Below are 25371 nucleotides of genomic sequence, written 5' to 3' on the forward strand. Positions count from 1 at the left end.
AAATTATGAAGAACCGTTGAGACTTTTTCGGAAAAAAAAGGAAAGTTTAGTTTTGTTGGACTGAGTTATCAATTGCGGCTATACTAAGCTTAAACTTTTAGTCCGATTATGGCTTTGACTTTAAACATATACATTAACAACCAGTTCTTAAAGCTTATTCTAGAAGTAAAGTAAATGGCCACCAATTCTCTGGGTTCACAATTGCTGCCTCCATAAGCCGTTTCTCTCTGGGGCGCGAGTTCTGGGACGCCTGTATAATTAGAAAATGGTCGTAGAGTCAAAGCCGTAAGCGCACTAAGAGTTGGAGTCTGGATATTCGTCCCGGAGCAACAGCTACTGACTAAAGAGTAGATAAATGGGCGGTGATCAAACAACAATTTTCTAATGAGTCTCTCCTTTGAGTCCGCTTCCTTCCGTGGTTTTTGTCGATGAGTGAAATGGTCTCGAAAACTGTTGGCCGGTCAATGTGACAGCGTCGCCACATCGCGACGAAAGAAATAAAGAGGATAAATTAAAGCAGGAGATTTCCGAATGGCAGGAATGATAATAAAAGCTACCCTTTTAGTTTTTATATCTCTCCTTTAGCTTACGTCATTTGCTTTTAACAACTGTGAAACTAATGGATGGCAGCATTTCTCGTACCTCCGTGGTGGGTATTGTAAGGTGAAGTCGGGTGGCTTGCTACCTAAGCCCATTATTCTTTCCCGAAATCGATTCTCTGCCGGCAATAAAAAGACTCGCGGATGAAATGCATTTTTACGTTGAATACTTCCAGTCTTGGGTCTTTTGTCGGAACCGCCACTCGCTAGTGATAGATTCCCGAAAACTAATGTAATTCCGTCGAGTGACATAAATAAAGCGACGATTTTTAATTGTCTTTGACGAAAAGTTGGAATTGTTCGACGCCCCCACCTGAACAGGCTCCGGACTTTCAATTCCGGGTCTCCGGGTCATGCCGCCGGCCGAGAAGAATTGAAAACCATTACGGCTGATGAAAGAAAAGTTTCCTACTAAGTTTCAAGTCCTTTTGTCCCCTCCAGGAACGTTCCTTTACCTCCATTTGATTTGTATTTTGTGCCGGGACTAATTCAGCGAACGCTCACCTTTATTTTTTCACTCGGGCGCCAAATTGTTTCATTTCGGGATTATTGTTTAAAAGGGGGACCAGCACGTTGGGTGCACGTGCGCCTTGAGATAGAGACACGTTAAAATGCAGACATAAAGATTTTCGGATCAGCACTTCGCAAGTGGGAAAGTATTAGAGGCTGTGTCCGGCGAGCGCAATAATACTCAGTGGCAACCTGTGACACAGTGCTGGCTTCTTCAGCAACTGCTGGTACCTTTTATTATCGGACGTTATATGGCAGTTAGTCGAACAAAGAAAAAATCTCATTTCACACAAGAAGCAGGCTGCCAGCGATGATGACGACTGCAGATAAAAGAAAAGTTTCACGTATATGACGGCATGACAATGGACGGGTAATAACAGGAGCAACAATAGGACGCAATATACCGTTCGCAAAACCCAATTGTCTGATACTTAAGTAGGTAGATAAAGAAAAGAATAATATGAGATATCGCGCGATCAAAAAGAAAACAATCTGAGGGAGTCCGGGACGACTTGACCCGGAATTAACGGAGGTGTGATGACCCTTTTGATCTCCGGGTTATTATTCATAACTTTGGGGATGATTATGTCGGATTCGGACGGATTCACGCCCTCGATTAGCATAATCTTAAATTACCTGAGAAACGCTCTGAATTCCGAAATCCCCTAAAAAATGAGCGTCTTGCTGTAATTCACACCTAATTGACAGTTGCCGTAGGTGTACGGTTCCAGCGAACGAATCTCTCTTCTAAAATATGCGTCGGCACTTTATTACTCTCAATTTTCAGTCCCAGTGAGGTTTCTTTCAGCGCCCTGTGGTAGGTAAGGGGCTTCCCACGGAGGTGTAAGTGCCTCCGCCGCCGTCGGCCACTCGACACCGCGCCGCCACTCCGATATCCGCAAATTGCCGCATTACGAGAGAACGTAAATCAGCGCAAAAACGGGCGTTCGACGCCTTCTCCGAACAGACCTGGAGGTAATTACCTACGAAGCGGAATTAGATGATGTGCGTATTCCAAATGCCAAGCATCCATTGTCTGGTTTACGATAGGTGGCAAACACACAGAAATGTGCTCGAGCAGGTTTATTGCTGGCTGAAATGGAAGCGAAAGCAATTTCCAGATGAGTTATGAAGCATTATCTACCTATATAAGAGCGGAAACTAGCGTATTTTTGCAGGTGTGCTGTGCGGAGGAACGCGATGTTTTCAAGCGGGAATGTGTGGGGGAATTGATCGTAAATATCGGCGGTTTACGTCGTCATCTGTTACCTACAGCTCCATCCCTCCAGGTGGGGGAGAGCCAAACGAGGTGAAAAGAGACGACGCGTTTTTGCCATTTGCGGGCATTACTGCTTCACTAATTTTACCTAAACGATGCATTTTCTTATTTACAATTAGTCGCGTGCGTTTCGAACCAAGGGCACCCTAAGTAAATCGTCTTTAATTTTAAAGATAAAATTTTGAAAATTTGCATACCCGCATAGTTGACAAAGCTCTAGAAGGTGATGTTAAAATTCGTTTTTTTATCGCGGTTCGTTTGGCGTCGCGACGCCTAAGAAGTATAATTTTTAGCGATTTTTGAGTTTTTGCGGAAATATTCGCGAATTCAATTTTTTTTCAACATAACTGTGTTACAGATATTTGAGTTTTTATTTTAAATCTAATGCAAATTGTGTTTCAAGTTAGTTTTCAAAATTATGACGGCGCAGTGGCAAACTACGTTTACACTAAAATTTCACAAGTCACTTCATTCACTCGTATAAATTGTCAATTTTGATTAACTCGGGCATGTTGCACTTTATGGACACCAGAAATCGTTATTTACATTGACAATTTCACCAAGTAAGACTTTTGTTGCAATCTAAAACGAACCAAAGCATAGATGTCATTTGTGACACAAGATGTTGACAGATGGGTGTAAACGTTGTTCCCAATTTTGACGTAATGAAATTGAAAACTAACTTGATAAAACAGCATTTTTTTGTCAAATTTTGAACATTAAATCTAAAATGACAACTGAGGTATTTTTAACACATTTATATTGAATGTCTTAATCTGAGTCTATTTTATCTGAAATTTGAGTGATGGATAAGATCTAAATCTAAATGAAAAATGGTGAACAGATTTGACTTAAAAACGTTGAAGGATCTGAATGAAGGATCAACGACCTATAATTATTAATCTTCTAAGTTTTAATAGATCTGAAACTAGAGTTATAAAAATATCTGAATAAAGGCTCTGCTCATTGGAGTTACATTTCTGGGGGATCTGAACAAAATTAGATTTAAAATAAAAACTTAAATATTTATATCACAGTTATGTTGAAAAATTTTTGAATTTGCGAATATTTCCGCAAAAACTCAAAAATCGCTAAAAATTATACCTCTTAGGCGTCTTAGGCGTGATAAAAAAACAAATTTTTGCGTCAGCTTTTAGAGGTTTGACAAAACTATGAGCGTATGCAAATTTTTAAAATTTTATCTTTAAAATTAAAGACGATTTTGGGGGTGGACACAAGTGTTGCCATGAAATGATGATCACATTGAAACCACTAATTTTGCTATAGCATTTTTTCTGACTCCTACTGCAAAATGGGTCGTTAAGTATAACAACTCGTATAGTATAACATATTGACTCTTACAGTTGTAAAACGCAACTGTAGTTCGGTCAGTGGCGTCCACAAATGCGCTTTTATTTCGCAATTTCTTCGTTTTAAAATAGTATCAAGCGATAACGCGAGAAACATTTGTTCAAGCCCGCGAAGCAGCAATAAAACGGTCGGCGGTAATAAAGTACACACATGTTTGAATTAATAGAAGTAAACAAGTCAATAATAAAACATTGAAATAATGAATATACACACAGTGTATAACTGTGTATAAAACAAACCACTTAATCATCCACGTGTGGTAAAATAATCAAGTCGGCCGGTTCGAATTTAAAAAACACTTAACCTCAATTTTAAGACTTATCGTAAATAGACCATAAATTTAAAACAGGCAGAATGCGTGGGTCATTGACTGATCGCAATTAAATTATGACACGATAAGACGAAAATCTAATGCAGTATACCGTGGCCGAGACGACGTGGAATGACCGCTATAAGTTTCCAGCTTTTTGATCTCGCATCGGATATTCATTTTTCATCGTCCGAACGTAAACATTGGGCATTTTTATTCCGACACCTTTCAGTAAAGTTGCCAAACACACTTCGACGTGAATTTATCTCCGAAATATTAATCAAAAGACGAAAAGTTGTAAATTTCGGTCGTTAACTTTGATCATCGACGTTTAACTGAAACAAGGGTCGTCTTTCGAAAGTATGGCGACTTCAGGAACAGGTGTAAAAGATCTTTGCAGCTGTTGCCGTCTCCACCTCGCTAACAACTTTCCGACTCCGCAACGTCACACCCACAAAACAGCGGCGCCATCGACAATAAAAAGACGAAAGCGAAATTTATGAATTTCGGTTTTTGCGAAATTGGCTACCAAATTGATTACAAAATTATCTACAAGGAAAAAGGTGGACCAGTTTTACTACCACAGGAGTCATTTCGTAATACTATACCTCTTTGTACGTTAGTTTGCATTTTAAGTTTCTGGCGTAAAGTTGATTTATATCACAACTTCGATTGGCACTGGCCCAAGGCAGTCAATTTGTTTTTGCGATTATGAAGGACTGAACAGATCTGAGATTAATAGGTCTGAAACTATAATTATGATGATGATCTGAAGAATCTGCGTCAGAATTTAAATGTTTGAAGAAAATCTCGAACGAGCTCTAATTGGGGCTTGAAAAGATCTTAATAAAGGATCTGAAAGAAAAATGCTGAAAAGATCTGGCTCGAAAACGTTGAAGTAAAGATCTGAAAGAAGAATCAGCGAGCCATAATTATTGACCTTCTGAGTCTTCATAGATCTGAAACTAGAGTTATAAAATGATCTGAATAAAGGATCTGCTTATTAGAGTTACAGATCTGGGAGATCTGAAAGAAAATTGTCGAAAAGATTTGACATGTCTACTTGAAAAAAATAAAGAAAAGATCTGAAAAAGCGTCTTGATCTGAGTTTACTAGATCTGAAACTAAAGTGGTAAAAAGATCAGAATAAACATCTGCTCATGGGAGTTACAGATCTGAAGGAAAAATGCTGATAAGATCTGAAAGAAGGGTCAGCTAGCTATAATAATTAATCCTCTTGATCTGAGTCTATTACATTTGAAACTTGAGTGATGGAATAGATCTGACTTACAAATGTTATAGGAAAGATCTGGAAAAAGGGTCAACAAACTATAATAATTGACTTTCCGAGTCTTAGCAGATCTGAAACTAGAGTTATAAAATTTGAATAAAGGAATCTGCTCACTGGAGTTACAGATCTGAGGGATCTGAAAGAAAATTGTTGAAAAAATCTGACTTGTTTACTTGGACAAGTTGAAGGAAAGATCTGAAAGATAATTTACTCTCTTGATCTGAGTTTACTAGATCTGAAACTAAAGTGGTGAAAAGGTCTGTTCATGGGAGTAACAGATCTGAAAGAACGGCCAGCGTCTGAGTATTAGATCTGAAACTTGGGTCAGTCATGAAAGAGATCTGGGGAATCTGAAAGAAAAGTTATTTGTAGGGACTGGATGTAGGTGGGAGAAAAGGGATCTAAAAGTTGCGAGAGTAATGAACTTGCATTAGCCACGCCACTGCGCTGAAATTCACGTGCACCTGTGTCAACGAGCTATAATTGACCCTCTTGATCCCAGGTCAGACGCGAAGGTGCGTCGTTTTTGACGAAACATTGAATAGACGGTAATTAGACGACAATCTAACGTCATTAAGTGCGTTGTATCCGAAAACGCCAGTTATCTCGTCGTCCCTTAATGACAACCCTCACCTATAATTTAAGACATTGAACAGTGATATAAGGCTGAGTTGATGAGACATAATTGGGACAAGGGAGGAGGTGAGGCGATGCCCCATTAAAACACTTCAACGATATAAATCTCGTGACGCCTACAATGACTTATTGTTGAGTTTTTGGGAAAAAAGGACGTGCGATTATGCGTATCGTAGAAAAACAAGGCGACGCTAAATTTAACGTGGGGGGACATAAATCACAATTAAAATTTTTGGGTGCTCTGCGGGTGTCAAATCAGATAATAAAAGAGGAAATGGTGATTTTTTGAGTGTGATGATTAAGATGTCAGATGGAGAGATACGAGTGGAATAAAAATAGCAGTTAAAAATAATTTCACTAGACCTGTGAAAGTAATGAAATCCAGACTGAACAGTTCTGCAGTTCATCCATAATACATTTCCTCCGTCACCTGTAAATTAGGAAATCGGACAACATCCGCCGTCTCTCTTGGCCCTTATTGGCTCCGAAACTTTTGACGTGTAATCCCGAACGCCTGTAATAAGCTCCGTATGTAATCTCTGAACAATAGATGGTTATCTGTTAGATGGTGTGACGCAGGTACAGATTTACGACAATCTTAAGCTGGAAGGATAAGAGGAGTTGGTTTTGAAAGTGGCGGCGCATAACACTGATTCTAATTTAGCTGCGGGTGGCTCTGCTGTAATTATGTTATCTCGTCGACGTTACGTCGCGATCTCTGCTCACCTTGCCGCCATACATTAGCCCTTTCCATACCTGCGAGGAAACTTTGCCGCAGGATTATACCGACCGAGACGCACTCGAGCATAAAGGTGATAAGGACGACACTGCTCAAGGTAAATGATCTAACCTGCGCTGATACCGGCGGAGACTTGAACTTCACGGCGATAATTCATGGAGGAAGAGCCCGATTTAATTACGACGAAATACCGCAGAAGAGACCAAAAATACAGATTGGGATCACTTTCGAGCCACTTGCACTGATCACCTTGGGATGCGACCAGTTCGTCCCCGACAATTCGTCCCCAATGCAATTTACCTCCAGTTTAATTCGTCCCGGTGATTTTTATAATTTTACTTTAAATTGATAATCTGCAACACTATATTTTATTGCATTTTTGAATTTTATATGCAAATTGAAGATGACTTTCTGTATACTGTGCTATACCCAAATTGTATAATTCCTAAAATATCTATTTAATAAAAAAAATTAAAGTTGTATTACAAAAAAAATCTACAAACATTTTTGAGAATTTTTTAGAATTATAGAAATTTTCGAGTATTAAAGAAGAAATCACATGTAAAATTTAATGAAAACGCAAGGGAATAAAATAAATTTTGAGTTGCAGAAAAATTCGAGTAATAGAAAGAAGTTCGAGTTGTGGAAGTTCGACTGTATACAGTATGTCCCCGGATTGAGTTCACAAGAGGAAAAAAAACGTTATTTTTCATTTTACAAAAAAATGACAAAGGAATAATATTTTTTGCTTAATTTAAAATAAATAAATCTTTAATTAAAACTTTAATATTATCAAGCTGTGTTCTTAAAATCGAAAAAAACAAAAAATAACGAAGAACTTTTTTATTTTTAATTTTGCAAAAAATGTTAAAGGAATGGAATTTGTTCCTTAACTCAAACCAATTTCCACTATTTGATTGACCTATTACCTGTTTTAGCACAGTTCAATTCTAACTCGTAATTCTTTAAGACTGTTTCGCATTTTCTCAATTATTGTTAAGGATGCAATTGCATTTCTTTTCCAATTTTTTAATACTTACACACTATTGGGTAAAATTTCCTTTCATCTTTAACGCGCTATTTGATATTGTGAATCCACAGCCTGCTATTATTTACTTACGATTACAAAATTTAATAAATAAAAATAATGAAAAAATTAATACAAACTAATAATTTTAAAATTTTAATTGCAGATTTATCTGTTTTGAAGTAAGCAAAAAATGTTATTTCTTTGTCATTTTTTTGTAAAATGGAAAATAAACTTTTTTTCCCTCTTGTGAACTCAATCCGGGGACATACTGTATGTACTAAAATTCTTTTTATTTCAATTAAAAAAATCAAATATAATAAAATTGTCACTGCTAAATAAAAATATTTATAGAGAAGACATTGTACAACAAATTGCAATATTAGCATCCGATAAAGACGCATTACAAATTAATAAGAGACTAACGAAGAATTAAATAATAATTATTATTGTTTGAAATTTTTTTTAAATCATTTTCAATGTCTTTTTAAGAACAAACATCTGTAAATAAATTTTTAACTTTTAACTCTGTCCGTGTCCGCCAAAGTAAAAAAATTACATAAAAGTAGTAAATCCGTAATACAGTCGACTCTACTTAATAGGGACACATCGGAAAAGGCATTATTGTCCCGATAATCCGGAGGTCCCAATAAACCGGAGAGCAGCAAAAGCTTGAAGAAAAATATGTTTTTTCCTAATTTACGTTTTTACTATGGATAATAAATAAAACAATAATAAAATTAGTGCAAAATAAATTAACTAAATGTCAATGATTTTAAAAGACAAATAATAAATTATTATTATTAACGACAATTTTAGGGGTGGGCACAATTGTTGCCAGACCTTATGCAGATAATAAATTATGAAAAATGGATTTAATTTTTATTGTATGTGACTGCAAGTACGTGCAGTTGATGTTCTTATTATTATTACAGCGCATGTAAACAAATCTTTCAAGGACAATTTTGCGGGGGACGAATTGACCGGGGACGAACTGTCCGCAAATCGGCCACTTATATCAAGTAATCAAATAAAAAGTGAACCTCAGTTATCTTTGGAATTCTTGAGCGTGTCTTTAATTGCCACTTTGACAGTTGACAATTTTGAGGTTAAATGACGAAAACTGACTTGACAGGTGTCAAAATTGTCCATTAAAATTTTCAATTTGACAACGTCAAATCACTTGACATAAACAAAAGACTGTTCCTTCAATCAAAGATATGACTTGACATTTCAACGCCAACTGAGGATGAGTTTTTATTTGATCTCACGATGTGTCGCGTTTCGAAATGAAATTTTGCGTCGGCATTGTTTTTTGAACGTTCACCTAGACGTCATTATGCAATCTGTACTTCATAGCGAAGGGAAGTTGTAAAATGTTTGATCCCCGGAGTCAATATTTGCTTAAGCTGCCATTACATAAGGAGGGCTCTGGAAATCAGAAAAAGTGAAAAGCAAAGACGCCTCCACTTTTTAATGCAATCCATAAAGTTTATTTGATGATGAGATTCGCTCCGTCAGAAACGTCCGTCTGCATTATTTATCAAATGACTATAACCTCATAATTGAAACCTGTCCTGGATGATTTTCATAAATTCGTAATGGCGCGGAAAACCCCGAGCTTAATTACTCCAACGATCGAGATGAGAAAATTACACTTTTCTTCTTTGATGTATTATTTATCGTTTGCGAAAAAAAAAAATCAAAAGCTCTGTGATTTATTTGTTGAAAATTATCACCGGCAGTAACGGCGACAGCGAAATCTGATAACCTTTACAACCGAATCAATAAATATGATTTAATGCCGGTGTGAACAGCATTTTATTGAATATATTTAAATATAATCTCCATTGGAAATAGGATCGGGGGTGCGTTCGATGGAACGGTGAATGTCTGAAAGTGTACAAACTAAACAAGTGCATCTTGATTACTTTGATCTGTAGACACACACAGATGCTGCTGGATCCGGTAACCGTAATAGGTATATCAACCCCTCGATGGCCGGTGAGTCACTATGCAATCAAGGGTGGATTGCCCCGTGCACTCACCACCTAAGCCTCGAGGGCTGCTGACAAGTAGCGATTAAACGGGCGCTGAATGGACCTTAATGAAAGTTACAGTCAAACTATCCGATCAATTCTTGATCTGGAAAAATCAGATCAGAAGGTGAAAGAAAGATCTGGAAGAATCAGAATGAGAATAAATCATGGAAGCCCTGGCCTTCTTCTCGTCCGTGAAATATTCCCAGCGTCCCATTAATTTTTAATTATCCGAGTTTTTCGTAGCCAACAACACCTGGCTCGTCATAAATCCGCCTTCCTCGAAACATTCGAATCATGTAAAATAGGTATTTTTAGCCTAAATTCTCGCGTTCTACGATGTCATTATCCCCGTTGATAAATGTAGCCTATTAGCCGACCTTGTAATGAATTTAGGAGTCGCTCAGGTAATTGGTGATATTTGTTCAACGGTGTCGTAATTTATACCTCAGTACCTTTACCTGTCGTCTTCAGGATGTTGTGGATTTTCCACAGTGCTGCCAACTTTCCAAATGAATGTGTAGGTGCTTCCGCCCACGTCGTTTTAATACAACTAATAGCTTTCTGACACTCCCGGCGGGGAATTAATGCGTGCAGGTAACCGGTATTTTTAGAGCGGACACGCTGTATATATAGAAGTCATAATGATGATGGATTTTTTCACATCAGTCGTGGGTTTGTTAAGATGCGGATTTTGTTGTTTCACATTGTAAGCGTTTATGGAACATTAATCATCGAAAAGAGTGACAAATATCTTTAAGGCTATTATACGGGGTGTCCCAATTTCGGGCGTTTTTTTCGCGTTTCTTGTCACAGCCGTCGATAATTGAAATCCCGGCAACTTGTCCATGCAAACCATCGTTTCATTAATCGAATCGTCGATTGCACCACGTACCTTCACGCTCCAGTAGTCGCTGGCTTTTTGTCCAATTGCATCCAACATACCTTCAATTTACCTAACTCGCGCTACGCTGCAAAACATTCATCCATTTAGCGAACTGTGCACATCACATGCATGACAATGCGGAATTATAAATTACATTCGAATTAAACTATGTAATTGCAAAACCAGCCAACACATCCATTATAACGTTGACTGTATGTCCGTGGATATGTTCACTCAGGTTTGCTCTGCTCTGCTCCATTCGCAGCCCCCACGTTTTACAAACCGATGTTCATGTTTCGACGGATTTGTCCGTGACTTGTATTGTCGGTTTTAATTTTATGTATTGTGGAAAATGCGATCGTGTGATTGACGGGGGAGAGAGATGGAAAAATGGGGAAATAAATTTTGCTAGCTGTGGTAATAGGATTTTACGACAGGTTGGCATCGCTGGTTTTGAGCTCTCTATCTTGTCTCATTGCTTACTCAGTTTCTCTGTCGATTCTCAATTTTATTCTCCACTTTTTTTTCGAACAACATGAGCTTTTTCAGTTTTATATGAGTAGCAGTCTCAAGTGTTCTCACATTGTTGGACAACTCAGTCGATTCTTTTGATTTTTTTTCCAATTATAATCAAAATATCAGCTTTCTCACTTTTATATGAGTAGATTCTCAACTCAGTTTCAATAGTAACTTCAAGTATTCTCACATTGTCAAACCTCTCACTCGATTCTCAATTTTATTCTCAGTTTTTCTTACGTTTTCTCCATTTATTGTCATCAAATCATGAGCCTTCTCAGGAGTTCTCTCTTCTATAAGGGTGGTTTCTTCACTACAACACAGTTACAGAATCTAATAGAAAAGTGTTAAAGTTTTCGGTCCCTCCAGAAAATAAAAATTTCTAAAAATTCACATTCTGGTTCCAAAGTATTGTAACTTCGCACAGTTATTAAACTCGTAGAATGTAGTAACGCCTCAAAATTTCATTGCTTTTGGATCAAAATTCCATAGTTATGAAATTTAGTAGAAAAAAATTGGAAATTTTCAGATCGCTTCGAAGGAAAAATGTCTAAAAATTTTATTTCTTGAACAAAAAATTTTATAATTTTGTACAGTTGATAGACAAGTCTAAAATTGTAACCGCCAAATTTTAGAAAACTTTTAAACTTTTTGGTTCCTCCAGAAAATAAAAATTTCTAAAAAGTCTCATTCTGATTCCAAAATGTTGTAACTTCGCACAGTTATTAAACTTGCCGAAAGTAGTAACGCCTCAAAATTTTTTTGTTTTTTGATCAAAATTGCCAAAGTTACGAAATTTAGAAGAAAGAAATTGTTTTTAGATCGCTTTGAAGGAAAGATGTCTAAAATTTTTATTTCTTGAGCAAAAATTTTATAAAATTGTACAGTCGATAGACAAGTCTAAATTAGTAGCGCCTTCGAATTTTACTATTTTTAGATAAAAATTGCCAAAGTTATCAAATTTACCAGAAGAAATTGTAAAGCTTTAGATCGTTCCAAAGGAAGAAATTCTAAAAATTCGAAAATTTACTGTTTTTGAATAAAAATTGCCAAAGTTAACACATTTAGCAGAAAAAAATATAAAATTTTTGAACAATCTAAATAAAAAAAATTCTAAGAATTTTATTTTTTGTTCTAAAATTTTGTAATCGATAGTCTAAAGTGGTAACGCCTTCAAATTTTACTGTTTTTAGATAAAAATTGCCAGTTATGAAATTTTGTTGAAAAAAATTGCAAATTTTTGGATCGCTCCGAAGGAAAAATGTCTAAAAATTCTATTTCTTGTACTAAAATTTTATGATTTTGTACAGTAGTTAAACAAGTCTAAAGTAGTAACTCCACCAAATTTTAGCGTTTTTGCTTCAAAATTGCCAAAGTTACGGAATCTAATAGAGAACTGTTAAAATTTTTGGTTCCTCCAGAAAATAAAAATTTCTAAAAATTCGCATTCTGGTTCCAAAATTTTGTAACTTCGCACAGTTATTAAACTCGTAGAAACTATTTTTGGATCAAAATTGCGAAACTTATGAAATTTAGTCGAAAATAATTGGAAATTTTTAGATCGCTCCGAAGCAGAAAAGTCTAAAAATTCTGTTTCTTTACAAAAATTTTATAATTTTGTACAGTTGATAGACAAGTCTAAAGTAGTAACAGCACCGAATTTTAGCGTTTGTGCATGGAAATTGCCAAAGTTGCGGAATCTAATAGAAGAACTGTTAAAACTTTTGGTTCGTTCAGCAAATAAAAATTTACATTGTAGTCTCATATTGTTAAGCATTCTCAGTTTCTTCTTAGCCCATTCTCAATTATTGAAAAATGCAATTTTTATATTGTATGGACTTTTTGAGTCATTCTCGCTTTTATTGTCAGATCAAGTGAATTTTTGAGTAATTAAAGTCATTTTTAGTAATTGCAAAATTAATGAATCTCAGTTTTTGTTTTTTCAAATTTAGTGCTCAGGAATTGGACAATATTGTAGTGCAAGTAATCTTTTGTTACGATTATGAACCACTACCAACTTTGTAACTAAGAAATTACCAAATGAATAAACTTAAAGAGTTTGCACGGTTCGTTCGGTCGCAAAAATCCGTTAATACAATCCGTACAATAGCAGGAATATGAAATAAAATCGCGGCAGAGATTTTCCTGAATTCTCGTGAACATTAAAAAACGAATTTCCCTATGAATGACGGCAAAGCTGGAGAGTTCTGCTTGCAGTATTCCACCTGCGAAAATTAAAACCGAATTGCTCATTCACACCATCTGCTCTTCCATTAGGAGCGTCACTCAGACCGTCACTGGCAGAAAGAACACCTCACCTTATTTCTTTACAAGCAAAATTTAATTTCCTGAGCGTCTCCTCTTATAAACGCAAAGTGAAAACATTAGCACCTTAACACGGGACCCAGACGCTTTTTTAATGCGAACGTCAAAAACAATGTCTCGTAATAAAACTGAGAAAATGAGATTTACCTTCGGTGTGCGGGGGTGGGATTTTTTTATTTTCAATTTGTAAAAGGGACGGTTATTAATAGTGGGATTTTAACGCGATTTGGGCTAATTATGGACGTTATCGCGACGTTTCCGGCAGCGGTGATAAGACGTCTTATTTTTGCACGAATGTAACGTCCCATTTATTATTCAGATATTTTCATTTGTTGGAATTAAAGTGACTAAGATAATGTGGGATGACCTTTGACACGGATTGACGCACATGAGGTGAGGACAACATGTGATGAAAAGGTGTAGAATGAGGTTATCAGTTCAGGAATTGGAATTGCAACAGTTTACGTTATTTTTAAACAATAAGAACAACGCGATAACGAATAAATTATTGCGTATTTGTTGCCCTTTGATGATGAGAAAGAGAAGGGCTTGGAATGTTAGAAAATGGTGGTAAAACGAAATCTTTTCGGTGGAAATATAAATCTCAGCGCTGTGAAGAAATTAATTCGTCCGGAACAGCGGTGTGTGTTAATTATTTTATCGTCCGGAACGCACTGAAAAATGGAAGGTAAATGAAACCTGGAAACCCTCTTGGCGTTCCTAATGAGATCCGGGACGAGGGTGAGAAATTTACCTTAACAATTTGAACTTACCTTCAATTCCTTTTGCTTGATAATGAAACGTACATAAAAGAATTCCTTTGACAATTCCTGCGGATTAATTAGAGCGAAATCGAAAAATTCCCCTGCCTCAATCTTATAAAACCACTTACGATAAAAATATCACTCGACGTGAATCCATTCGGCTCACGTCAGCGCCCAACAACACAAAATCCTGAAATCAATTCTGGTCCGGTATGAATGAGACCACGTAAAAATAACCGTATCATCCTTTTTAGCGCATTGTGTGCGCCTACCTTAATCAGAATTCGTAATCTGCCTATGCACGCCGACCGAACTCCTACAATGTGCTCGAGGTGGGCGCATTTCCCCTGATGGGATTAGTGGCAGCTTTGCTAGCACACACTGGATTTCCATACTCGTTTAGGGTAAGGGAACCAAATTGGGGAATTTATATTGGTAATGGAGTATTCCGACGAAAAAACTCACTATAAACTCGTTTATTTCGACGGGCATATTGCCGATCGCGGTTAAGGTGAAATCATTATCAACGGAGATGGAGGTGAAAGAGGGTTTTATAAGCGTCTAACGGGAATTTAGGATTCAATCGGGGAATATTCACCTTTATGGGACACGCATGGCGAAAAAGCTATTTTTTTAACACCAAAAATCACCCCTGATTCTACTATAACAGCCATAAAAATCTTAGCAGGCTTTGATTTTTTTACACGTTGGTAGCCCTGTTCCCATGTTCTCTCCGATTAGTTTGTTTAAAGTCAGTCAAATCTAGGTGATTCGAATTGAAATATTTGACCGTTACGTCAAAGTTGGACTTTCAGCCTTTCAGATCAGTGGGCTAAATTTAGTCAAATACTAGGTGGCCCTCGGAATTCTGTAGATCTCGCTTTTTCGTGGCGTTAGATATTAATTTGGAATTGCTTATTTGTTATGCTGTGAAACAAAGAAGGCCTTGGACAAGCTAGTTCCATGAAAAAAGCAAATGTCAGCTGAAAAGTCTAAATCCACATTTGTAATGAGCGGCAAATGTCTTTGACATTTCATGCTACCCTTGATGCTAGAAACATTTATAAACACCTTGTATATGACTTGATCATTTTTCAATTGAAATTTAGTGGCCTTCCAAACATTTTTCTTTCTCTGGAGTGACAGGTGGAAACCTGAAAGTTTGACACCTCTTAAAAAAAGGACAGAAAAGGGACTAATGTCTTAAACCCAGTCCGTGTCAATTTGTCCCTAAACCCCTCCGATTTCCTGCTGCTCATTTCAACATTACTTCCCAAATGCCTCCAACTAAGAACAAAACTTTTCTCTTTTAATTTTTCCCAAAGTATCACCCTCTACCCTTTCCACATCCTTCGTACCCTCGTCGAAATCCTTCGAAATTCCTGCACTTATTTTTCACGCCTGAATCTCATGTAAATATATATTTTTTTGTTTATTCATGAAATTACTTGCCGCCGTCGCCGCCGCCAGTCCCGATTCACTTCGACGTCGTATTAATTTTAGTCACGTTTCTTCACGTCTCTCACCTTGATGTATTAGAGATGACAGGCAAATTGACAGGAGTTTTGCAAAAGAAGATAAATTATGTCGTGGAAAATTAAAATTTTCGTAACGGTGCAAACATTTTTCCTCGTTGTTTTTCCATGTCACTTTTTGTTGGAAACGATATATGAGTGACAGAGGTCGCTACATGACTATTTGTGTAACTCGCTGCGCTAGCTTGGTCTAATTTTTTTTTCTTTTTGTTGCAGGTGAGTTGGCCATGATTCCGACGCCTCCTGCGTAAGTGTCTATATTTCTGCAACTTGTTATGAATTTAATCGTATTGCGGATCTGCGTCATTTATTGGCTCCCACTTGCCAAAATAATCAAATGATAATGAAGAAAGATGGTGCCAAGAAAAATTTTATTGGTCGATATTGGCTCGTTTGCAAAACTTTTAACATTATTAGTTACTATTATCATCACATCTCTGACACGCCAAACAAAACCGATAAAAATTTTATCTTTCATCGATTTTTTTCCCGTCCAAGAATTGATTTGTTGGTAGTCACTAAGTCACCCCCTGCGGTGGTCTCCGGTGCACATAGGATGCTCTTCCGGCGGAAACGCAGGCGGCCAGTTCCGTTTACCGTTGCCTGACTAGCCGTCTCTTATCTCTACTTCGGGCGTCCTCCGACAGATAGCTCCACTGCTCGGATTCCAACTTGCGACACGAAAACAAATAGAAATACTGATTTATGGCTTGATTGTTTCCACGCCTTTTTCGACCAACGGTCGTCGGACCGTGATAAGGGTGGACGCCAGGGGGAGGGGGTGGTTTTTCAAAAGGTTTAGGGTGGACGTCGCGACGGATGGGGGATTTTCAATGGGGAAGATGTATCGGTTCCAGGGGGGCGAATAAAATGAGGTGTGCCGCGGTTTAAAGCAAAAATAATTTTTTTCTAGTCTTATAGTTGGGTATGGTTTCTGTTCTTGCCGCGTGCTGGTAGCCGGCCGCCCCCGCGCGCCGCTCAAACAAAAATCCTTCATCAAACCGCCACCGGTGATGTTCCGCGAATGGAAACAATATCTCGGCAAAACTCCCTGCTAATATCTCACCATATCCACCTAGAGCAATTATTTTGGTGCGTAATTTAGAGTCGTAATTAAGCTCGGTTCACGTTGTAACCGGCTTCCAGTTTACACATCCTTGGGCGTTTTCCGGATGATTTATCGTCGAAACAGTAAACAATAACGGTGGAAAGTATAGGTGAAGCGTGAACGGTGGACAAAGAACGAAAAAAAAAATAACGGCCACGTACAATGCATGCAACAGAACAAAAGTAACGAGGACGACCACTTCGGGACTTCCCCGAGTCCAAAGATCTGCATCAATCCCTTTCGCCGGAGGCTGTGATTCCGGTCTCGTCAGGAACGTTCATAAAACTACCCTTGAATCACTGTTTCAATATAGGTAAGCGATGTAAACAATCAATAGTGCTCGAAGCGAGGTGAGTTTTAAACAAAACCGATGTGGACCGCAATGTAAAGCTAGGGGAGAGTGGGGTAGGGGGGCACACCGGTCTGTCAAAGGGATTGATCGGGCATTGGGATTAAAAGCTAGAAAGACAGATGCTGGCACCAAAAATAACGGAACTAGAGGTGTATAGCTTCAACTATAATTTCGCGCGAATGATAGTCAAACTGGGTAATTTATGTTTTTTTTTTCGTTTCTCATCTAAATTAGCCCCGTCCCGATCTCTTTAAACGAAAAATAAATGAAACCATTAAACCCCTCATCCCCCCGCCTCGCCTCTGATTTCAATAAGCCCCCTTTAGTGATTTCCCGGTGGAAAGACCTTAGATAAACAAAAATCCGCACACGGCCTTCTATAATCACCGGTATTGTGCATCACCTCGGGCTTTTCATCGGTCAATCAGCGCCGATACTTACCATTGAATTGATCACGTGCCCTGATTCGGGGCCCCACGTGCCTACTTTGATGAGGCCAGGTGGAGCGCGGTTCTCACGACCACCGCAGCACAGCCTCCGGCAATCAAGTGAGCGTTATTGCAATTGTTCGAGGGTTGAAGGGTCATCTGGGAACGGGGGCGGCGGGAGGTGGCAGATGCGAGGTCTTAATCAACGGTTATTATTGCATAACCATCACTCGAGTAACTAGTGATGGTTACTTTACGTCGGGTCAACTATAAAAATGAATAACGACTTTAAGCGGGCGAAATATTTTTGTTTTGATTTGTGGCGTCGCTGGGCAAGTGCTCCATTTTTCACAGGACGCTAGAGACTCCAGGTTAAGTGCACATCTTTCCTCATGAAAGGCAGTTGATGTTCCTTTCGTAAACAATCACTCATTCTGTAATAAATGTAAGGCGGAAAATAGAACGAGCGGCGGCGGGAAGGGGGCAGAGGTGGAGGAGCTTTTTCCGAGACGTTCTAAGTAAATTAGCATTGTGTGCCGCCACCTTTATAGTTTTGTCAAAATATTTGGACGAAGGCCCATTAGAAGCTTGGGAAAGCGCGACCGGTTTGTGGGGGCGGCTTTAAATATTACGAAAAGCGGAAAAATTTCATAATACTCGAGAAAAATAAAGCTGAATAACATAGAAACTATCAAATATTTATTTTAACTACAGTAGAACCTCGATTATCCGAATCACAGATTTGAAAAAAAAACTGGTTACTGGTCTCACGCCAATAAAAATGCGTGCCAAAGAGAAAAGTTGTACCTATCAAACAACAATTACAAAGTATTCAAAACAAAAACTTATACATACAATATTTGTATTTACATGTTTAACTTTTATAATAATCCAAGTTTTGCATTATTTTTTGTGGTTTTTCATATATTCTGTTATCCGGATGACCCCTGCAACAATTTGTCGGGATAATCGAGGTTCTACTGTTGTGATGGCCAAGGAGGAGTTGCAATATTTCGTCACAACTATCATTGATAGTTAGAGCTTTGTAAGGTCTGTGGTTTTGTCGAGAGCTTTTGGTGAGGTGAGCTGTCAATCTTCGCTGCAGTTAGTTTTGTGTGTAAATTGTGAAGTTTTCCTTTGGCGATCGATGTTCGGAAGCTGTTTACCATCGCAATTAGCGTCGCCTCTCCCAAGTTGTTGCTTCGACGGCAAAAAAATGATTAAAATATTTATAAGAAAGTTGGTAAAGCCCGATAATTATAAAAGTTGGAGCCCCTAGCTGATATTAGCCGCGAAGGTGCTTTGAGCATCATCCCGAAGTAAATGTATCATCCTGTGTACTACCTACTTTGTAATTATTTAATTTGCATGGTAAGTGATAGGTAGGCGACCCGGACTCGCTCCACAAACTTTTACTTTAGCTCGGCTAATACACCTACTAACTTATTCTTTCTCATTAATGCGTTCCCCTGTATAGGCAAATTCGAGTTTGAAATTGAGTTAGCATCTTCATTACGCTAAGTAAGTTTGGCGAAATTTTTTCCAAAATCCAATCCCGTTGTTGCGTATGAAACTCGACCTCTTACTAATTCGATTACGCTGACTGATAATCCTGCGACGAATTAACAAATTGCAAACGGTTAAAAGCGAATCAACTTCGTACTTAAGCTTTGAAAGTTACAGGGTGAAACATGGAAAGATTAGTGCACACGCGCCCTTAACGCGATGTTTTATTTATCAAGTATGTTCGTGCCGACATAAATTATTTATTGCCACTACTTAGTATGCATAGAAACACCGTCAGAAAATCATTCTAAATATAATTGAGGGCTTCGTGCTTTCGAGTTATTTGTTACAGAACACTGCAACTTTAACTTGTCGTAAATAGTTCCTAAGTACACACACCACACACATACTTGCCTCGTTATTTTGCAACCGGAATATTTGTGCACTTAATTTCCGTCGGACTCTCATACATTGTATGCAGACTTTACACTAAATTGTTCCGTATATAAATGAACCTTTAATAAGCCATGTGCAAATAATCCCGGACGTTTCAAACCGCCCGGAACGCAAAATCCTACTCAAACAACAACTTTCGAAAAAATATCCAATCACCAGCCTCCATTCCCGTCACGTGGCACTCCCCCAGCCAATGATTGTCACCGCTCCGCGTCACCTGACCACCAATTCTACTCACATCATTTTTCCGCGGAATTAACTTTTCTTTTTTCTCCATTTATTATCTCCCACCTGTCTGCCGCCCCCCACTAAACGCATTCCCCGGTCTAATCCCGACTTCATACATCCGTCGTTGGAGCGTTTTCTTGTTTGGCCGTAGAAAAATCTCATTTTGATAAACCGGCGGTCATTAATCACCGGTTTTATCTGAACGTGACATGAAAGGATGTCTCGCATCACGTTGGCTTTGACCGTCTCACCGGTGCTCGGCGTCGGTCCGACCGGTATAAACAGCGACAGGAAACGGAAACGAACACCTCGAAGCCTCCAGGTCCCACACCAATCTAGATGGCTTTGCACGCTCGAAGAATAAAAAAACACACTCAGGGAATCTGGATTGCTTGTTTAACTTTATAATAAGACGCTGGTGCGGTTGTGTCGCGTGATCTGAAATTGTCTCTTTGATTGGTGCAAGGTGCTGCACGTGATCCGAACGCGACTCTTTTATTGGTTGTCGGGTGTATTTTTCGTTTTGGCATAATAACGATCGTTTCTGTGGTTTCGGCGACAGCCGCCTTCATCTGTGAGTGACACCGGTCGTCTGTTGCTTTGACACAAACTAATTAAGCGGCTTTCACGTGGTATCACCTGAGACGGCGGTCGTCGCGACGCAAATAGCCGCCATTGTGCGAACAGCTCTATTATTATCACTCACCATAAAACTGAACATCTCATTCCGTCAGGTGAGCCAACGCAATAAAATTATTACTAAAATAATAAAGATGCGCCTCGTAAATTCTCTTTAATTGCTCGGAGGCGGGATTTTAACAGCACAAGGCGGGAAAATTGAATTGGCCGCGAAATTATCGTTTAATTGATTCTAGGATTAGAAAAATTAGTTAAGTTTGTAGTACAATTACCGCCCCCACTTGTGTTCTTATTTATGGCGCTTAATAATCATGGTTGCCCCAACCGCGCCGCCCCCGGTGCTAAAGTGAAATTCGTATGTCGTCGCACATGACTGGCTATCATCTTGACCGCTGAACAGTGCTTCCTTCAAGATGGCAACACGCCGCTCTGACACTTCCTGCAAACGACTGCAGGACCGTAATCTCGACATCTACACCTACATTTATGACCCATTTCGTTTTGAGTACAGAACGTCCCTTCGTTCTAAAACACCGAGTTCAGACGCCGCGACGCCCGTAAACTGTCCCAGCGTCGAACATTAACGATGTGGGTCCTAACCCATCCGAAAATCGTGACGCCGGTTCTGCGTGTCTTCTGTTCAAACTCAATAATAGTCTGCAGCAGGTGCAAAGGAGAGGTGTCAGCGCCAGGGGTCGCAACCCTTACCTAATAAATGAGGTAATTTCCACACTTCCAGGCACCGCCGCAAGGCGTCACTCGCCTCGACCACTTATTAGAACTTGTACCTGATGTTCGAACATCGGTGTTCCGTCACAGAATAATAATAATAATAGTAATAATAATAGTCATTGTTACGATCGTAAAGTTGAGTTCATTTTAAAGCTAGTTTAGCAGGAATTCCGAATTCGTACGCGCGAAACGCCCGGAGTGGGCTGGAATTTCTAGCTTGATCGGTGCGATTTTGGGGGTTAAAAAGGATTTTTTTTGGCGATTTAAACTGAAAATGGGATTTTTAGGCCTCAAAAGCGGCCTTAAAGTAAGTCGTTTCTGGCCGCAAACATTTTTGGCCGATCTACGGTGGCGGCATCTATCCATAATTTTGCATATTACGTCAAGATACTGACATTACCCCCAATTTTCTAGCAGTGCTGCTGCAACAACATCAAATAGCCCATCAAACCTAATTCATACAAATTGTGAAGCTACACACGCTGAAATTGCAAACGTAAATAAAAAAAATATGAACTTTTCTGAACGATTCATAAATATTTTCAATTATTCAGTTGTTATAAATGATTAAATCAATAAATCATAAATAAAAATTATTTAACTTGTAAATTTAATGATAAAAGTGCCATTTTGCTCTCGCCTTCATTCTGGGCTCAGCTATCAACTCGGCTATTAAAAATTGATTCGGCCAAAAAAGAAATACTTTTTGGCTTTGGTACACAAATAACAATTTTTTCTTGAAAATCTTGAAAATGTCAAGTGGCTTTAAAGTTTTGTGTTTTTGGTCGCTTATAGGTTGAGGAGTTTCCCTTTGGAAAGTTATAGGTGAACGAGGTGGCCCTCCCCGGTCCCGTTTCTAATCCCAGCTTTGGCCATTGATTCCGCGCAGTAAACTTTACGGAGCTTAAAGTTAAACGATCTCGTCTCCGTCCACTTTAATCCTTAATCCTGGAGTCCGCCGAAGATGTGTGTTTGATCTTCGGGTCTTGGAGAGCATGTCGAGGCCCGCTCGTAAACCTGTAACGGGAACGAATCCCGGTCCTGGCGAGAATAATCCGTTTAACCTGCGTCGACATAACTTTCCCATCTCGCGGTCTTCCAGTCGACGGTCACTTCTCTGCGATTAACTTTACGGGGGTATAACTCTACGATAACTGTCATTAAAGGCTCGCCTGCTCGAATTGATTAGACGAATCTGTTCGACTGTTGATAAAATTGTATTTTCCGGTTTTTCCGGAGTTGTTGCGAGTCCGGTCCTGCTGGAATAATCCCGTGTGTGGATATCGGACCTACCTATTCGAGCACGTAACGTGAGCGAGACCGGCGGTCAACCAAGTGTGAAGGAGAGTCTGGCAGAACGTGATAGCAGGAATTACAGGCCGGAACAGAACGCTGGACGCACGAGGATTAGTGCCGAGGTAGCACAGCATTGAAGGTAAACGGCCACGAGATAAGACTTTACGCTGTGGGACTCTGATAGACCAAGGTAATGAAGAAAGCAACTGAGTGGAAACCGCCCTGCGAGAAATGCGAATGATATCCATCCGCTCAACTGCTCCCTGGCCAACTTTACACGAGGAATTTCAATTCCTGCTGATAAGGTGAGAAGCGAGGGTTTCTTCATCAAACAACACGAGCCATCAGCGACGCCAGATTTAAATAACGAATTCCTGCTAGAAACATATTCCAGCAGGAATTGATTTCGGCTTATCAACAACTCTAATAAAGCAGTGGTCACCCAATTTTTCTACCCTCGGCGGGGGAGCGCGGGAACGGCTCCCCAAGGGCTCCTGGACACTCTGCGTCAAATGAAGACGACGTCGTTGCCAATTCCGACAATACTAAAACCGCAGATAAAATCAATTGCCACTCAAGTTGTGTCTCCCGGCATCTCCATTTGATTTTCTTATAAATCACGGTCCCATTTGATGGTATCTCTGTCGTAAAATCGCATGTTTCTGGATAACGTCTCCGTGGCGCGTGACATGCATCTGCTAATTGCTCGCTTCAATGGAGTAAACTGAAGGATAAAGCCATGATGATTGATTACGGGCATAGGTAGGATCACGGTCGCATCATTCATGAGCTTCACCTTTATCCTCTTCATTGTGGGCTTCATGAATGAACTTTCCGCGGTCGTTACCCTGAAGAAATTCTCAGGTTTCCGCGAGTTGTTGCAATTCCTCCTGCATAAAAAATCCCCCCACAGATGATTAATGGTCCGTTTATCAAAGTAATCAGCTCTGTTCCTCTCGCCAATTGTTCCCTTTGTTGCTCCTGGTCCTAGTGCACCTTGTGTGATTTAATCCTGAACGGACTCAACACCTGAGTACATTGGCCGGAGGCATAATAGCCACTAAAACTAAATGGAATAGTCGGTGAGTCCACGCGGTCACATCTGGCACGAGGTGTTCTGTTGGGGTGGAATTAAACACTGCTCTTTGTCTGGATGCATATGCATTGTATCCCACCTCAAGTAACCCTCGTCTGCCATCTGCCAGTCACCGGGTACCTTGTTTCCCCCTTCAAAGCTCCAATCCAATTTAGAAGTGATTGCAATCTGCCCTGTACCAATCAATAGATACTCGCTCACGACGTGTCTGTACAATGTTGCGACGAACAATGAGAACACTGTTTTGCTTAACCTCTTCAAGATGGAAAAATACAGTGGGATCTTCGCATCGCTGACGAGCAAACTGGTTCATGGACGAGTTTTCCGAAATGGCGCTCCATCGCCATCTTGAGCGCCCGAAGGTGTTTTTTCCTCCTCCTCCGACCTCGTTATCTCCGCCGTAAATAATCTTGAAATTAGGTTAATTCCCACTATCACAAAATGCCCATCAACATTTCTAATGAATAAGAACCGATAACATTTCCTCTCTTATCACTCTTCGCTCCTGTATCTCATTTGACTAGTTAGTATTATTTGTGGTCTTGACCTGTGCTGGTGACCTTTTTTCTCTCGTCAACGCGATGCGTTACAAACAAGCGAATATCCGCCGGATCTTACTAGGTAAAGTAGGTTTTTTTTTACTACAACGACCCTTTGGAGGCGGCGTTCGATATATCGTCCAGATACAAATTAAACTAATCAAGTGGCCGTAACTGGGCAATGTCCGTAGCGCCGTATCAGGTTCGGGACTAATTAAGGAGCCTGTTCATTATAACCGGCGGTAATTTATTGAATAATAACCCAGAAATCACCTACATAAATCTCCATTAGTCTCTAGTGTTTCAATATGACGACGTATAAAAACTCTTGGCGCCGAGAAAATACCTATTAGATAAAATTAATTATAGTTTGACGTTGATTAAGGTTTATGTTGCGACGGACAATGAGCAAATAGCGTTAAAATTATATCTCTGATTCGGGTAATAAAGTAGGGGAGAAGGGGAGGTTATTACGTCATGGGTGGATGATACGTTTTACTACCTGTAGACCAACAGAGAAAAATTATCTGCTGAAATTCACACTCATCTCCTACGCCTCTTTACATATTAGCAGGAATTGTTTGTGATTAAAGTGTTAAAGTGCAGGAATTTATCGCGATTAGACTTGTTATTGGAAAGTAAACTGATCGAAAATCTTATTGTTAGTATTCCTGCTGCTGAAATTTACGCTCTTCCCCTACACTTATTTACAAATTGTATTAGCAGCAATTGTGTTAAAGGGCAGGAATTTATTGCGATTAAACTTGTTATTGTAAAGAAAATCGAAGGTCGAAAAAGAATTCTCAATTCCTGCTGGATTTTTGATAAGAGCGTGGCAGAAATTGAAGGACATTTATGGGACTAATTGTAGAAAAATTCAGGGACTTGAGACCTGCAGGAATTTAGTGAAAATTTCGAAAAATGACATTTAACGGAATTGCAGGAATTAGCGATATGTAAATCGAACTGCGGAATGACCAACCATGACGCCTATAAAAAAACCATTGCAGGAAAAATTAAATTTAGATAAACTGTAGGTACAGACACATTCCAGAGTGGTTTGGAGAATGCATGGGCATTTATGCAGGAATATAAGGGCGCTCTTTACCTTAAATTCCTGTTTCAGTTTACACTTTTAAGCCTTCTTGTTGAAATTCACGTTTT

At 39.1% G+C, this 25371-nt stretch overlaps 1 protein-coding gene across 5 annotated transcripts in view; it reads left to right on the top strand.

Annotated features, from left to right (window-relative positions):
• The window catches only part of zfh1 (Zn finger homeodomain 1), a 230205-nt gene that overhangs the window by 59374 nt on the left and 145460 nt on the right, over positions 1-25371 (top strand). Inside the window, exon 1 of one of the 5 annotated variants that reach the window (XM_088034822.1) lies at positions 24214-24289. The exons of 3 other annotated variants lie outside the window; for them this stretch is intronic. In XM_088034822.1, the coding sequence (XP_087890948.1) occupies positions 24250-24289 (40 nt within the window). In that variant the 5' untranslated portion in view covers positions 24214-24249. Of the gene's footprint in view, positions 1-24213; positions 24290-25371 lie in introns of those variants that run through there. One more of the 5 variants, XM_088034826.1, reaches the window with a different exon arrangement.

This window comes from Gnatocerus cornutus, chromosome 4 (assembly GCF_029298725.1).
Source record: "Gnatocerus cornutus isolate USDA-ARS CGAHR chromosome 4, icGnaCorn1.1, whole genome shotgun sequence".
NCBI lineage: Eukaryota > Metazoa > Arthropoda > Insecta > Coleoptera > Tenebrionidae > Gnatocerus > Gnatocerus cornutus.